The sequence below is a fragment of the Theropithecus gelada genome, chromosome 11, assembly GCF_003255815.1.
Source record: "Theropithecus gelada isolate Dixy chromosome 11, Tgel_1.0, whole genome shotgun sequence".
NCBI classification, from domain to species: domain Eukaryota; kingdom Metazoa; phylum Chordata; class Mammalia; order Primates; family Cercopithecidae; genus Theropithecus; species Theropithecus gelada.
This window is the reverse complement of record NC_037679.1, coordinates 34,493,502-34,511,361: the sequence shown is the minus strand read 5'-3', so window position 1 is coordinate 34,511,361 and position 17,860 is coordinate 34,493,502. Positions and strand designations below refer to the sequence as shown.

The 17,860-nt window shown below is 36.5% G+C and overlaps 2 protein-coding genes across 8 annotated transcripts in view; one reads left to right on the top strand and one right to left on the bottom strand.

Annotated features, from left to right (window-relative positions):
• CAPS2 (calcyphosine 2) overlaps positions 1-17,860 on the top strand; it is a 120,659-nt gene that overhangs the window by 26,792 nt on the left and 76,007 nt on the right. The gene's annotated exons all lie outside the window — the stretch shown is intronic.
• The window catches only part of GLIPR1L1 (GLIPR1 like 1), a 38,524-nt gene that overhangs the window by 9,978 nt on the left and 10,686 nt on the right, over positions 1-17,860 (bottom strand). For both annotated transcript variants that reach the window (XM_025402077.1, XM_025402078.1), the window contains exons 3-4: positions 14,667-14,767; positions 2,221-2,309 (exon numbers count right to left, since the gene is read on the bottom strand). In XM_025402077.1, the coding sequence (XP_025257862.1) occupies positions 2,221-2,309; positions 14,667-14,767 (190 nt within the window). The remainder of the gene's footprint in view (positions 1-2,220; positions 2,310-14,666; positions 14,768-17,860) is intronic.

Genomic DNA, 17,860 nt, shown 5'->3' with positions numbered 1-17,860 from the left:
GTGATCCTCTAAAGAGTACCAGGTTATAATTTTTTATGTTTTTAGTTAGTGCTCTAGGGGAATAGTTTCCTTTTTCTGTTCTAACACACACATTCTTTTTTAATTGTCAAATTATTAATGTGATTGATCGCTCATGGTTTTCCTTCTTCCAGGAAAACCAGAATCATGGCATTCTGAGGACTACAGATGATTTGACAAAACCTGCAAATCTTCCTCATTTGGAATCCCATTGAGCCTGATCTGCTTTTCATTGCATATGCTCTGTTGCTAAAACAATACAAATACCCTCCCTCTAGGCCCAGGGACTGTTGTGCAAGAGGTGATTGCATGAGATTACAAGGGCTGGTTTGGAGGGATATAATTAGTTCAGCTCTTCTCAATCAAGGATAGGTACACAGATGCCTAAACAGCTGGTAAAACAGGGACTTTGCCTTCTGAGCTCTTATGTGGCATCTTTTAATCCATTCTAACCATAAGTAATTTGCTGCTTCCTGTAGAATTAACAACAAATTATTACTGAAAGAATATAAAGATACCCATGACAAAGCCTCCTGGGTATAATACTCCCAGTTGTGAGATTTATGCAGATAATTATATATAAAAAAATTTTATCAGACACCTTAGGACACATTACTAAAGACAACAAAAAGAAATGTGGCACAACAAAAATCTCTAAATTCCTTAGCTTAAAAGGTTTTAATAATGCTTCTGTTTTGTGTAGCTAATTGCTGTTAAGTCTGTAACTAAAACCAAGATTATAGCAGCTCAACGTATAGAAGTTAAAGGTAAGTCAATTTTGTATCTTCACCTTTGTGTTTTTGTTGGTTGGCTTTTATATTACTTTAAAAAATTTAACAGTTAGTGAATGCCTGTCCATGTCCATTCCCATCTGGGCTGTAACATTTAAATTGGCTATAAATTTTTGGATCTAGGTCCTTTGGCAATAGGGATTCTGCTGAGGGACAGGATGAACCTGGGGCAGGCAGCCATGCTACCCTGGCAAAACTATGGGATAAAGTAAATGTTTACTGGCCGTTGACTTTGCCTCTGGCAAATGTTGGCCAGAAGGAGGATAATGTAAACCAGAACTAGAATTCTAAGTCCCCCAACCATCTGAATGGACCCCTACTTTTGGCAAAGGGCATTCCAAAGTTAACCTGAAAAACTAGTTCAGGCCATGATAGGAAAGGGGAGGTCAGACATGTCCTGTTATACCTTCCTCCCTTTTTGGAATTCAGAAAAAGCTTTCCAGCATTAACACCAATACAGATCTTAAGTCTAATAGAAGAGACTCTTTCAATCTGATAAGAAACATTTACAATCTAGTCTCTCAGAAGCCTGATACCTTGAGGTTTCATCTACTTAATAAACCCTTGGTCTCCACAACCCCTTATCTTAACCCAGCTATTCCTTTCTATTGATTGTAAGCCTTTAGACAATTACTTAACCAATTGCCAATCAGAACATCTTTGAATCTACCTTTGACTTTTGACTTGCAAGCCCCACTTCCAGTTGTCTTGCCTTTCTGGACAGAACTAATGTATATCTTGCATGTATTGATTGATGTCTTATGTCTCCTTAAAATGTGAAAAACAAGTTGTAGCCTGACCACCTTGGACACATGTTCTCAGGGTCTCCTGAGGGCTGTCTCACAGGTCATTGGCCACTCATATTTGCTCAGAATAAATCTCTTCCAATATTTTGCAGAGATTGACATTTTGTTGACGCATGGCTCCATTTTTTTTGCTCTGGTCTCACTGCCCAAAATTTATACTTTTAGCCTTTAAAATCATATTTGTTTTGAGAATGAAAAAGTTGATCATGAAAGAGAAACATGTTAGTTTTAAATCATAATTACTTTGGACATTGACTAACAAATTACTTCGGAATGGATCACTATTCTAATAACTAATAAAAGGAGGTCAATGAAAGCAAGTAAAAATAAGAAGCATTTCAACACATAGTTATTTTCAGTGCAGCAGCAAATTGAATCATGGTTGTACCTCCTTCCTTTATGCTCTTTAGCTTCAGAGGGAGAGTAATCAGTGAAGAAAGCAAGAATCATCTGAGTTTAAGTATTAAAATTTATGACAAATGATTTATATCATCAGATAAAAACAATCAAATCTTGTCCCTAATTTGTAAACTTGAGAAGCCAAATTTTAAAATATAATAAATATATGGAAAGTTTACTCTTTAAATATAATATTTTTTGCTTACTGCAGAGGTTCTTTACACATTTATCTTCTTTCGAGCAGAGAGAGCAAGATTCTCCTTTAGTGTAAGGAGGCATATTTGCAAAATTTCCTCTGTAAAAAAGAGAAACATTGATTAGTCAAGTGGCTGTTAATTTCTCCAATTTTTTTCACGCATGTATGCAAGTTGTTTTAGTCATTCATTAAGTCATAAATGTTGAAAACGAAAAATAATATGTCTCAATTTTATTTTCATTTCTTTTGTTAAACTATTAAAACAATTCCTTACAGGATGGACCACATGGAAGTTCTATTCTTGAATATTCTATAGAACAATAATGAGATCTGGACCCAGTGTAATTATGCATGTGATGGTTGCAAAGTTTTTGTCATAGATAGTATGACTATTTCTTCATTTGGTACATGAAATAATTTTAAATTATAATATAGTCCTTATCTAGTTCTCTTTGATAATGTATGACTTGACAGCTATTATGCCTGATTTTTAATAGTATAAGTCATAAATTTTTCAAAGGCTCTTTATCTTCTATCTGGGAAAGACTTAAAAAATGTGTTACTTAGAGTACACACATAAAAACATAACAACATGAGTAGTATTCCATTAAAGAATATGCCACAATTTAGTTATATATTCTTCCATTGATGGGCATTTGGGTTGGTCAAGTTTTTGGTCACTACCAATAGGGTTGCTATGAATGTTCAAAGCATTCATACATACATCATTACAGGGACACAGATCTAACAGTGCGTGAGAATACCATAGCCTTCACATTGTCCCCAGCATTTGGCATGGCCACCCTCTAGCCATTCTAAGAGTAGTGTAGTGGTATTTATTGTGACCTTAATTTGTATTTTTTAAATGACTAAAGATGTTGAGCATTTTTATGTGTGTATTTGTTACCTATATATCTTCTTTGTATTAAAAACATTAAGATTGAGTTGTAAGTTTTCTTTATATTGAGTTGTGAGAATTCTTCCTATATTCCAGGGTACATCCTTTATTTGATATATGTTGCTGTTATTGTTGCTGTTTACAGACTTTCTTCCAGGTGGCTTGTCTTTTCATTCTCTTAACAGTGTCTTTGAATAGTAGTTATTTTTAATTTAATGACATTAAATTTATATATCATAGTTTTAGTGTGGTAGTTTAAAAATCTTTGGCTATCTGAAGGCCATAAAGGTTTTTGTTCATCTTTTCTTCTAAAATTTCTGTAGTTTTAGATTTTACATTTAGGTCTGTTGACATGGTTTGACTCTGTGTCCCCACCCAAATCTCATATTGAATTGTAATTCCCTTGTGTTGGGGGAGGAACCTGTAATCCCCACGTTTAAGGAGGGAGGTGATTGGATTATGGGAGTGGTTTCCCTCATGCTGTTCTTATGATAGTGAGTGAGTTCTTATGAGATCTGATGGTTTTAAAAGTGTTTAGAAATTCTTCCTTTACTCTTCTCTCTCCTGCTGCACTGTAAGGAAGGTGCTGGCTTCCCCTTCACCTTTTGTCATGATTGTAAGTTTCCTGAGGCCTCCTCACTCACGTGGAACCATGAGTCAATTACATCTCTTTCCTCAGCTAAAACAGGCTGAGGTACAGCTTCAGCTCTTGCTTCAGAGGGTGCAAGCCTCAAGCCTTGGTGACTTCAATGTGATGTTGAGAGTAGCAGAAGGCAGCCAAATGCCTAGGCAGATAGGCTTGGGTCCCTGGTGAAACCCCACCTTCAAGCCAAAGACAGTTTATAACCTGAAAGCCAAGCTACAAGTTAAATATTTGGACTGGATTGAGAACTTGTTTTCTTGTTTGGTGCACTTTCCTCTGATTGATACCCACCCTTCACCTATTTTACATATGCCAACCCTTTCCTAATTAGTTTTCTACACTGTTGTGGCCATCTTTGAGTGGTGTCTTTACTTTAACTTTTTTTTTTTTTTTTTTTTTTTTTTTTTTGCATATTCACAGACCAATCAGCACATACTTTTCATTCTGAGTCCATAAAAGGCCCCAGAACCAGCCACAAGGGGGTACTTTCCAGCCTTTGGGTAGGGGAACCATTCCCTTCTTGCCACATTTCTCTTTGTTGAGAGTTTCTCTTTTGCTTAATAAATTCTACTCCACTCACTCTCCAGTATCCACACACCTAATTCTTCCTGGTTGTGAGACAAGAACTCAGACCTATCTGAGCTAAGGGGCAGAAAGACTGCAACGTGTTGGGCCTGTGGGTGCACAGAAGTTAAGAACTGAAGATTGGAAACCTCCACCTAGATTTCAGAGGACGTATGGAAATGCCTGTATATCTAGGCAGAAGTCTGCTGCAGGGGCAGAGCCCTCATGGAGAACCTCTACTAGGGCAGTATGGAAAGAAAAGGTGGGATTGGAGACTCCACACAGAGTCCCCACTGGGGCACTGCCTAGTGGAGCTGTGAGAACAGGGCCACCATCCTCCAGACCTCAGAATGGTAGATCCAATGGCAACTTGCACCATGCACCAGGAAAAGCCACAAACTTTCAGTAGCAACCCATGAAGGAACTGCCCAAGGCTGTGGGAGCCCACCTCTTACATCAGCATGCCCCCGATATGAGACATGGAGCCAAAGTAGATTATTTCAGAGATTTAAGATTTAATGACTGCCCCACTGGATTTTGGACTTGTGCAGGGCCTGTATCCCCCTTGTTTTGGCCAATTTATCTCATTTGGAATGGGAGCATTTACCCAATGCCTGTATCCCTATTGTATCTAGGAAATAACTAACTTGTTTTTGATTTTACAGGCTTATAGGCAGAAGGGACTTGCCTTTTCTCAGATAAGACTTTGGACTATGGACTTTTGAGTTAATGCAGAAATCAGTTAAGATTTTGGGGAACTGTTGGGAAGGCATGATTGGTTTGGAAATGTTAAAAGACATGAGATTTGGGAGTGGCTGGGGGCAAAGTGATAGGGTTTGGCTCTGTGTCCCCACCCAAACCTTATCTCTAATTGTAATTCTTATGTGTTGATGGAGGGAACTATAATCTCCACGTATTGAGAGAGGGAGGTGATTGGACCATAGGGGTTTTCCCCCGTGCTGTTCTCATGATAGTGAGTGCTCATGAGATCTGATGGTTTTAAGACTGTTTGGAAGTTCCTCCTTTTCTCTTCTCTGTCTTGCTGCACTGTGAAGAAGGTGCTTGTTTCCCCTTTGCCTTATGCCATGATTGTAAGTTTCCTGAGGCCATGTAGTCAATTAAACCTGTTTCCTTTATAAATTACCCAGTCTTGGATATTTCTTTATAGTAGTATGAAATGAACAAATACATCTACAATTCATTCTGAGTTAATTTTTGTCATTGTGTAGATCCAAGTTACTTTATGGATAACTAATTGTTCTAGTATGATTTATTAATTTTTTTTTCACTGAAATACCTTTGTTCATTTCTGAAAAATTAGTTGAAAATATGTGGTCAGCCATGTGTGGGTCTATTTCTGATCTCTGTATTCTATTCCACTAATCTATTTGTCTAACTTTATGCAAATACCACAATGTTGGGATTATTTTACAGTTTTAATAACTTTTGAAAACCATATTATTAGCACTTGAAAGCAATAGTATTAGTCCTTTAAATTTATTCTATTTCAGGTTGTTTTGGTTATTCAAAATTTTTGTGTCTCCACATGAATTTTTTGATCAACTTGTCAACTTATGTGGTAGAATTTTCGCTGGGATTGTCTTGAATCCATAGATCAATTCAGGAAAAAAAAAAAAAAGACATCTTAAAAATACTGAGTCTTCTAACTCATAAACAACGTCTATCTCTCTAATTATTTGTGTCTTTGTTAGTTTCTCTCATGATATTATGCAGTTTTCAGTATATGTCTCTTTCTTTAGATAATTTATATTTTTGATGCTATTTTAAATGATATTTTCACTCAATTTCTGCTCGTTAACTGTTAGTATGCAGACATGTAATTAATTTTTGTGTACTTATTTTGTATCCTAAAAGCTAAACTTATTAGTTTTAGATGAGTTTTGGTAGATTCCAGTGGATTTTCTATAGAGTAGCAATCAGCACAGTATGGCCCAGAGGCCAAATCTGTCCTGTGGTCTGTTTTTCTGTATTTTATATTTTATCTGTTTTATGCAGTCTGTAAGCTAATATATATATATTCACATACACACACATATATATATAAAATATATATTATAAACCATATTTTTAAACCATATATATAAAAAATATAATATATATTATATATGTTATATATGGTTAATATAAATGGGATAATTGAATATATGGTTTAAAAACATGTATAAAACCATATATAAAATATATTATATAATATATAATGTATATCATATATAATGTATATAATATATTTTATATATTTTATATATATATGCCAAGGACATGAACTCATTCCTTTTTATGGCTGCATAGTATTTCATGGTGTATATGTACCACATTTTCTTTATCCAGTCTATCATTGATGGACATTTAGGTTGATTCCATGTCTTTGCTATTGTAAATAGTGCTGCACTGAACATACATGTGCATGTATCTTTGTAATAGAATAATTTATATTTTTCGGGGTATATACCTAGCAATGGGATTGCTGGGTCAAATGGTATTTCTGGTTCTAGATCTTTGAGGAATTATCACACTGTCTTCCACAATGGTTTGACTATTGTGGAGTTTACATTCCCACCATCAGTGTAAAAACATTCCTGTTTCTCCACAGTCTCACCAGCATCTGTTGTTTCTGGACTTTTTAATAATTGCCATTCTGACTGGCATGAGATGGTATCAAATTGTGATTTTGATTTGCATTTCTCTACTGACTAGTGATGTTAAGCTATTTTTTTGTAGTTTGTTGGATGCATAAATGTCTTATTTTGAGAAGTGTCTGTTCATGTCTTTTGCCCATTTTTGAATGATTTTTTTGTTTTGTAAATTTACTTAAATTCTTTGTAGATTCTGGATATTAGAACTTTGTCAGATGGATAGATTGCTAAAGTTTTTTCCCACTCTGTAGGTTGCTTGTTTACTCTGATGATAGTTTCTTTTGCTGTGTAGAAGCTCGTTAGTTTAATTGATCCTGGTTGTCCATTTTGCTTTTGCAATTGCTTTTGATGTTTTTGTCATGAAATGTTTGCCCATGCCTATGTCCTGAATAGTATTGCCTAGATTTTCTTCTAGGGTTTTTATAGTTTTGGGTTTTACATTTAAGCTTTTAATCCATCTTGAGCTAATTTTTGTATAAGTTGTAAGGAAGTTGTCCAGTTTCAATTCTCTGCATATGGCTAGCCTGTTCTTCCAGCACCATGTATTAAATAGGGAGTCCTTTCCTCATTGCTTGTTTTTGTCAGGTTTGTCAAAGATTAGATGATAATAGATGTAAGGTCTTATTTCTGAGTTCTCTATTCTGTTCCATTGGTCTGTGTGTCTGTGTTTGTACCAGTACTATGCTTTTTTGGTTACTGCAGCCTTGTAGTATAGTTTGAAGTCTGGTAGTGTGATGCCTCCAGCTTTGTTCTTTTCTGCTTAGGATGTCTTGGCTACACAGACTTTTTTTTGGTTCCATATAAATTTTAAAATAGTTTTTCTAGTTCTGTGAAGAATGTCAATGAGTTTAATGGGAATAACATTGAATCTATAAATTACTTTGGGCAGTGTGGTCATTTTCATGATATTGATTCTTACTATCCATGAACATGAATGTTTTTTTCATTTGTTTGTGTCTTCTCCAATTTCCTTAAGCAGTGGTTTGTAGTTCTTCTTGAAGAGATCCTTCACTTTTTTTGTTAGCTGTATTCCTAGGTATTTTATTCTCTTTCTAGCAATTGTGAATGGGAATTTATTCATGATTTGACTTTCTGCTTCTCTGTTGTTGGTGTACAGGAATGCTTGTGACTTTTGCGTATTGATTTTGTATCTTGAGACTGCTAAAGTTGCTTATCAGCTTAAAAAGATTTTGGGATGAGATAATGGGGTTTTCAAGATATAGGATTATATCATTTGCAAACAAAGACAAAGACAATTTGACTTTCTCTCTTTCTATTTGAATACCACCCCCCTTTTTTTTTCTCTTCCCTGATTGCTCTGGCCAGAACTTCCAATACTACACTGAATAGAAGTGATGAGAGAGGACATTTTTGTCTTGTACTGGTTTTCAAGGGGAATGCTTCCAGCTTTTGTCCATTTAGTATGATATTGGCCATGGGTTTCTCATAAATGGCTCTTATTTTTTTGAGGTATGCTCCTTCAATTCCTGTTTTATTGAGAGGAGTTTTTAACATAAAGGAATGTTGAATTTTATTGAAGGCCTTTTTGTCATCCATTGAGATAATTATGTGGTTTTTGTCTTTTGTTCTGATGATATAATGAATTGCATTTATTTATTTGCATATGCTGAACCAGACTTGCATCCTGGGGATGAAGCCAACTTGATTGTGGTGGATAAGCTTTTTGATGTTCTGCTGGATTTGGTTTGCCAGTATTTTATTGAGAATTTTTGCATCAATGTTCATCAGGGATATTGGCCTGATGCTTTTTGTTGTTGTTTCTTTGCCAGGTTTTGGTATCAGGATGATGCTGGCCTCATACAATGAGTTAGGAGGAGTACCTCCTTTTCAATTGTTTGGAATTTTTTCAGAAGAAAGGGTATCAGCTCCTCTTTGTTATTCTGGTAGAATTCAGCTATAAATCCATCTGGTCCTGTGCTTTTATTTGTTGACAGGCTGTTCATTACTGCCTCAATTTCAGAAGTTGTTATTCGTCTATTCAGGGATTCAACTTCTTCCTGGTTCAGTCCTGGGAGGGCATATGTTTACAGGAATTTATCCATTTCTTCTAGATTTTCAAGTAATTTGCACAGAAGTGTTTATAGTATTCTCTGATGGTTGTTTGTATTTCTGTGGGGTCAGTGGTGATATCCCCTTTATCATTTTTTATTGTGTCTATTTGATTCTTCTCTCTTTACTTATTTATGATAACAGCTAGTTAGCAGTCTATTTGTTTTATTAATCTTTTCAAAAAGCCAGATCCTGGATTCATTGATTTTTTTGAAGGGTTTTTCATGTTTGTATCATCTTGTTTCACTCTGATCTTGGCTATTTCTTGTCTTCTGCTAGCTTTGGGGTTTGTTTGCTCTTGGTTCTCTAGTTCCTTTAGTTATGATGTTAGGATGTCAATTTGGGATCTTTCTAGCTTTTTGATGTGGGTGTTTAGCACTATAAATTTCCCTCTTAACACTGCTTTAGCTGCATTCCAGAGATTCTAGTATGTTATCTCATTGTTCTCGTTAGTTTCTAAGAACTTCTTGATTTCTGCCTTAATTTCATTATTTACCCAGGAGTCATGTAAGAGCAGGTTGTTTAATTTCCATGTAGTTGTGTGGTTTTGAGTGTTTCTTAATCTTGAGTTCTAATTTGACTATCTTTTGTTCTGAGAGACTGTTATGATTTCAGTTCTTTTGCATTTGCTGAGGAGTGATTTACTTACAATGTGTGCAGTTTTAGAGAAGTGCCTTGTGGCAGTGAGAATAATGCATATTCTGTTGTTTGGTGTGGAGAGTTCTGTAGATATCTATCAGGTCCACTTGATCCAGAGCTGAGTTCAACTTCAGGATATCTTTGTTAATATTCTGTCTCTATGATCTGTCTAATATTGACAGTGGGGTGTTAAAATCTCCCACTGTTACTGTGTGGGAGTCTAAGTCTCTTTGTAGGTCTCTAAGAACTTGTTTTGTGAATCTGGGTGCTCCTGTATTGGGCGCATATATATTTAGGATAGTTAGCTCTTCTTGTTGAATTGATTCCTTTACCATTATGTAATGCCCTTCTTTGTCTTTTTTCATCTTTATTGGTTTAACGTTTGTTTCATCAGAAACTAGGATTTCAACCTCTGCTTTTTTCTGTTTTCCATTTGCTTGGTAAATTTTCCTCCATCCCTTTGAATCTATGTATGTCTTTGCATGTGAGATGGGATCTCTTGAATGCAGCTCACTGATGGATGTTGGCTCTTTATCCAGCTTACCATTCTGTGTCTTTTATATGGGGCCTTTAGGCCATTTACATTTAATGTTAGTATTGTTATATGTGAATTTGATCCTGTCATCATGATGCTAGCCGGTTATTTTGCAGACTTGTTCATATAGTTGCTTCATAGTGTTGTTGGTTTGTGTACTTCAGTGTGTTTTCTGTAGTGACTGGTAACCATTTTTCCTTTCCATATTAGTGCTTCCTTCAGGAGCTCTTGCAAGGCAGGCCTTGTGGTGATGAATTCCCTCAGCATTTGCTTATCTGAAAAAAAATCTCATTTCTCCTTTGCTTATGAAGTTTAGTTTGGCTGGAAATGAAATTCTAGGCTGATTTTTTTTTTTAAGAGTATTAAATATTGGGCAGGCATGGTGGCTCACGCCTATAATCCCAGTACTTTGGGAGGCCAAGGAGGGTGTATCTCCTGAGGTCAGGAGATCGAGACCAGGCTGGCTAGCATGGCAAAACCTTGTCTCTACTAAAAATACAAAAATTAGCTGGGTGTGGTGGCGGGCACCTCTAATCCTAGCCACTCAGGAGGCTGAGGCAGGAGAATCACTTGAACCTGGGAGGCGGAGGTTGCAGTGAGTCAAGATTGTACCAGTGCACTCCACCTTGGGTGACAGAGTGGGACTCCATCTCAAACCAGAATGTTAAATATTGTTCCCAATCTCTTCTGGATTTTAGGGTTTCTGCTGAGAGGTCTGCTGTTAGTCTGATGGGCTTCCCTTTGTAAGCAGCCTGGCCTTTCTCTCTGGCTGCCCTTAACATTGTCTCCTACAGTTTGACCTTGGGAGAATCTAATGCTTATGTGTTTTGGGGTTGATCTTCTCATGGAGTATCTTACTGGGGTTCTCTGGATTTCCTTAGTTTGGGTGTTGACCTTCTTGCTAGGTTGAGGGAGTTTTCCTGGATGATATCCTGAAGTGTGTTTTCCAACTTGGTTTGTTCTCCCTATTTATTTCAGGTACCCCAATCAGTCATAGGTTCAATCTTTTTACCTAATCCCATAGTTCTCACAGGTTTTGTTTGTTCCTTTTTTCTCTAATCTTGTCTGCCTGCCTTATTTCAGCAAGATAGTCTTCAAGCTCTGATATCCTTTCTGCCACTTGGTCTGTTTGGATATTGACACTTGTGATTGCATTGTGAAGTTCTTATGTTGTGCTTTACAGCTTGATCAGTTCATTTATGTTCCTCTCTAAACTGGTTATTCGGGTTAACAGCTCCTGTAATATTTTATCATGGTTCTTAGCTTCTTTGCAATGTGTTACAACATACTCCTTTAGCTCAACGAAGTTCATTATTATACATCTTCTGAACCCGATTTCTGTCAATTCATCCATCTCAGCCTCATCCCAGTTCTGTGCCCTTGCTGGAGATGTGTTGTGATCATTTGTAGTTGAAGAGGCACTGTGGCTTTTTGAGTTTTCAGCATTTTCGAGTTGATTCTTTCTCATCTTCAAGAGTTTATCTACCTTTGATCTTTGAGTCTGCTGACCGTTGGATGGGGTTTTTGTGGTCTAATTGATGCTGTTGTTGCTTTCTGTTTGTTCTTCTTTTAGCAGTAAGGCCTCTCTTCCCTAGGGCTGCTGTGATTTGCTGGGGGCCTACTCCAGACCCTGTTCATCTGGGTCCCTCTGACCCCGGAGGTATCACCAGTGGAGGTGGCAGAACACCAAAGATGGCAGCCTGCTCCTTTCACTAGGCACTCTGCCCCAGAGGGGCATTGACCTGATGCCTACCAGAATGCTCCTGTATGCAGTGCCTGGAGACCCCTGTTGGGAGATCTCACCCAGTCAGGAGAAATAGGATCAGGGACCCACTTAAATAAGCAAGAATTTCCCTTATCCAGACTACCCGGACCCCTCAGCGTTTGCCAGCAGAAAAGGATAAGATTGCGGTCCATGATACCGTGGCTTCCTGTCCTCCTAGGGGCTCCTCTCATGGAAATCAGAGATCTGTCCATAAACCGCTGGCTGGGGGTGCTGAAAATCCCTCAGGGAGAGGCCCTGCCTGGCAAGAAGGAATGTGTCAGGTTCTTGCTTAAAGAAGCAGTCTGGCCACAAACTGTCACAGTACCTGTGTTGCACTGTGGGGAACTTCTCCTGGTCCAAATCACTCAGTCTTGCTGGCACCAGCAGCAGGGGAAAATGGTCAACTGGAGCCACAGTGGTGGTGGGCACCCCTCCCTCCTGTGACCCGGTCTTCTTAGGCAGTCTCCAGCCTGTCCCTCTGGCCAGGAGGCAGTCCAATTTAAGGAAATCAATTTACACTAAAGTTGTATCACAGCTAACTGTACGAATTTTATCTTTTTGGATATTTTTTCCCCTATGGATTCTATCTTGGATAATTTTTTTCTTTTCTTTTTTTAAAGAGATAGGGTCTTGCTCTGTTTCCCAGGGCAATCATGGCTCACTGCAGCTGTGAACTCCTGAATCACTGTCTTGGATAATTTCTAATGTTATGATTTTGAATTCATTCATCTTTCTTTTCTGGAATATCTAATATTCCATTAATTTTAACTTCTAAAAAGTCTCAGACATTGTAGTCCTCTGTTTTGAATATTTTTCATCTTTGTTTAACATTTAAAAATATGGAATACAGTTATAATCATTTTAATGTCTCTTTTAATTATAACATCTGTGTAAGTTCTGCATTCGTTTCAACTTACTGATTCAGCTTCTTATTATGTCTTATTTTTTTCCTTCTGTATATGGCTGGCAATATTTCATTAGATTCCAGACATTGTGTTAGGTACTGGGTATTATGTATTTCTGTAAACCTCCTTGAGTTTTTTGTTGTTGTTGTTGTTAAAGTTATGTTGTTCTTTTCTTAAAAGTATGTGCTTTTATAATCATTCTCAATCATTTCTTATGCGGGATACAGTCAGATTACATGTGAACATTTTGATCCTTTCAGGTTTTACATTATGAATTGTTAGGTGGGTCTGGAGCAGTTTAGTTCTGCTCACTGTGTGAGTGCCAAGAACTGTGTCCTCTTACTGTTTCAGATGCTTCTTAATCTGGCCTGTTCACATGCACGTGCTAATCAATACTCAAGGAATACCTTTTGTAGATCTCTAGGGTTCTCTCTGTGTAGTTCTCTTTTCTCTGGTACTCTTTTCCATGAACTCTAGCTGTATTAGTATTCTTATACTTTTAGCTCCATTTCTTCAACTCAGGGAGTCAGTCGGTCAACCTCTGTCTTAGTAATTTCATGTGCCATGACCTGAAAGCTCTCATTGAGACAGAAAGCTGGGGGAATTATAGGGCTAACTTTTTGTTTGTTTGTTAGTTTTCAGAGATGACAGCCCTTTGTTGTATTATAACCAGTGTCTTTAAAACCATTGCTTCATGTGCTTCGTCTATTTTGCTTTTTTTGGCTTTTGTTTCAAGTGATAGGGTATATTGCTCCCTACCACTTGGCCAGGGGTGACACAGCAATATCCTCATATGCTTTCACAAGACCCATAAGAAATCTGTTATGTACACAGTTTGTTTGGACACCAAAACCTGACTTATTCAAAGCAATATGATGCTTAACTGCTTTTTCATTAAATCTTGAGCCTTCATCCCCTATTATTGTTCTCTTTCCATTTCAAATCTTGTGATTAGTCTCCTTAAGAGAAAAGATAATGTGTCAGTAGTTTTATAATTTCTCTGAATCTATAGCAACTCTACTTTTCCCAAGCTATAAAAATTTGTATTTATCATTCTTGTTTTTGCTTCCAAGTGTAAGGTCATGGAAGAAAATACAGAGAGATATATACACATTTCTGCCTCTCTCTAGTAATTTTGGCATATCTCAGCTCCTTGTAGTCAATTTTGCATATTTATTCTCTGTCTTTGTTTTTATCTTTTCTACTGCTTGTTTTTAAATTGATATTTGTTGAACAGCTGGGTTATTAACTGTTTTTGTATTCTTCCTAGTATAGATTAACTGAGATTAGAGTTCTAGAATTTCATTTTTGGAGTTTCCCTTTAAGCTTATGCTATATTTTCATCTAGATATGCAATTATCAGCAAGACAATTAAAGTTATGTTGTTCTTTTCTTAAAAGTATATGCTTTTACAATCATTCTCAATCATTTTCTTATTCCACTTATTTTATATTATATCAGAGAAGCATCTGCCAGCCTTTTTGTGTTTCAGTATTTATATATTACTGTGGCAATGTATTTTATATTATCTCTTTTTTTAAACTTAACAGTTTCCATCATTTTCTCTCTCAAGTTTAAATATTTTATGACAGGTATAGTTTTTCTTTAAATAAGGCAATATTCTGCCACCATCTTCTATTTTCACCTATCTCATTTGATTAGCACTTTAAAGGGAGACATTACTTATCACAAATACACTTGTCTCTACTATAAGATCCTCTTATTTGGCAACCATCATCAACATTAATTTCAATTAAATTATTTTTAAGAGAAAATAACTCACGCAGGTCCATAGTTGCATATAAACATTGCAGATGAAGCTCCCCCAAGGTCAGGACACATTGCAACCGCGCAACCGACATAAAATGAATTGGCCCAAACTAACTATAAAGAAAAGGAATGTAAAGATAACATATGGAAGACAATTCTATTCTATGCAAACAATGCATTTAGAGAATTAGTATAATCTTTGTCATGCTACAAAAAATAATGTACATAAATACTTATTAGTTACATATTTTTTCTAATTTTTATATTTAGTTTAAAATTCTTATATTGTTATGGCTGATTTTATGAGAGCTACCAAGCTAGTTTTTCCATACTGGTAATCCTCATAAATCAAAAGGAGACTATAATATATAACCAAACTCATAATATAATATACAGCCAAAGTAATTTCTTCTAGATTATTTATGAAATATATTTTTATTCTATCCATGGGAATATCATACAAACAATATTAGAATCAGACTATAAATGAAAACAATAACTTACATTTATTTGTTTTTCTAAGAAAAATTTTACTAATTACCTTTTAAATTTTGCAATCTTAACCATATTCTTACCTTTGTCAAGTCACAAGACATAGGTAAGAATTAAAAACATATTGAGTTGATTTTCAAAGATGCCTGCCATAAGGATGGTGAATCTTTATTTTTATCTAGTTGCAAAGAATAGCAAAGTTATTCAAAAGGAAGAAGACTTCTATGGAAAACTAGTTACAGTAGATAGATAAAGAGGTAAGGAACATTACTAGTTTTTTGTGACAATGATAGAATAAATTTTTTTCATTTTCCAAATAAACAAAAAAGGGAAGAAAATACTGATTTACTCCATTTTGAAAATAACCCAAGGAATTTAGACACAGAATAAATTTTGACAACACAAATTTCGGATCTCATTTATTTTACAACTTTATTAGCAAAACGTACTAACGTATTTTGTAAATTGATGTATCAATTTTTTTCATAGGCTTGTTCTAGCCAGAATCAATAGTTTTGCAAAATATATTTTACTGGCTTTTTTTTTCCTGAGAGGCAGCAAAAGTGCAAGAAAAATCACAGTGAACTGAGAATTTAAAAATGAGTTTTGGGAGGTCGAGCTGGGTGGATCACGAGGTCAGGAGTTCAAGAGCAGCCTGGCCAACATGGCAAAACCCCGTCTCTACTAAAAATACAAAAATAAGCCGAGCGTGGTGGCATGTGCCTGTAATCCTAGCTACTTAGGAGGTTGAGGCAGGAGAATCGCTTGAACCTAGGAGATGGAGCTTGCAGTGAGCCGATATCACACCACTGTGCTCCTGCCTGGGTGACAGGGTGAGACTCCGTCTCAAAAAAAAAAAAAAAAAAAAAAAAAAAAGAATTTTGCTTTCAGCCATCTTTGTGGTTTTGGTGAGTAAGTGACAGATCAATTCTGAGGTAGTTTCCCACTTAATGAAATGAGATAAAGTGAGAAGATTAAAAGAGCATTTTTCCTTTTGAATGTTTTAAACAATTAATAAAAAATACAACTAAAATATATATATTTCCAAAAAATCATGTTTAACAATTTGACTTATGAATAACTAACTACACCATTAAATTCTATCTAAATTGTGACTTTTTGGGGCTTTTGAGATGGTGAGAATAAATATTCACTATGTAGGTTTATGATGTATTGGTTTCATTAAAGAAATTAGATGCAATATTAATATGAACATTGGATGTAACTCCAATGTGAATATCAATAGGTGGTAAATGCAATAAAATTTTCTCTTATTTTGTTTGGAACATTAAGCAAGATATAGTTGTTGATTTTATAAGAATATAACCATTCCTAATTATTTAACCTTAAGTGTAAACTAGTCAATAAAGAGTAAGCTCCCCTTTCTGATCTAGCAATATGAAGGGAGAAGGGGCATTTGAGAACCGGCTTTTCTTTTTTTGCTTTACAGCAAAAGAGAAGACAAAGGATATATAAAAGCTATGACTCAGCCTTGATGCCATATTATTAGGGATATTGCATCTTTTTTGTTGTCAGGACGTCTGACACTTGATTCATTCTTTCAATTTTCCCAGTAGTAGCCAAACCATATTCTTTACCAACATCTTTCCTGATGTCCTGGAGAGTGTCTAGACTTAGAACATCCTGTTGTTGAACGAAGAGTGAACATAAAGGGAACGTGGAAGTTGCTATTATTTGTTCACTGCACCTCTGATAAGAACGACTTGTTTTAAGACCCTATGTATTAATTCAACTTATACAAATGGGTAAGTCTAGAGAAGAAGGTGAGCTATTTATATTGCTTAAACAGGCTTTCCTAGGGGCTTAGTACCATGTCTAGCATTAAAGTTTGGCCGAAAGGTGAATTTTAGACACATTTACACTTCTACCTGAAATAATTTTAAAAATTGGGAAAATGATAGGAAGTAATGGTTTTCAAGACATTAGGCAACACAACGTAATACCCCTGAGATTTGGGGGAAAAAAGATGGAAACTCTATAATTGTCCTTGTATATTGCCTGGAGACAGTTTCTACATTATGGCTCAGAAGAAGTTTGATAGACTCTCATAGTTGAGAGAGTCTGATTGAGAGTCTTGGGGAGACCAAGGATGCAGAAGTTTAGATGGCATAGTTCTGAAGAGGTGAGAAATGTACAGTGACACACTAGAACAATGTGCAGAGGGTCCTCATCATCTATTCAGCAAAGTACTAATCAAAACATGCATGTGAAGAAACTAGTCTAACCCATTTACAAGAACTAGAGGAAATAATACCAAGGTTTACACAAAATCAGAAATTGGACCCATTCCCACTTTCTGAATTGGACAACTTCATAATTCTCAGTGTGTTAGGTAGAGTATGCAGAAGAATCTGGCCTGGGTAGTGAGAGATCATTATCAGCTCTGGACTAAACACTACTTTTGCCGGGTGCGGTGGCTCAAGCCTGTAATCCCAGCACTTCCGGAGGCCGAGACGGGCAGATCATGAGGTCAGGAGATCAAAACCATCCTGGCTAACACGGTGAAACCCCGTCTCTACTAAAAAATACAAAAAGAACTAGCCGGGCGAGGTGGCGGGCGTCTGTGGTCCCAGCTACTCGGGAGGCTGAGGCAGGAGAAGGGCGTAAACCCGGGAGGCGGAGCTTGCAGTGAGCTGAGATCCGGCCACTGCACTCCAGCCTGGGCGACAGAGCGAGACTCCGTCTCAAAAAAAA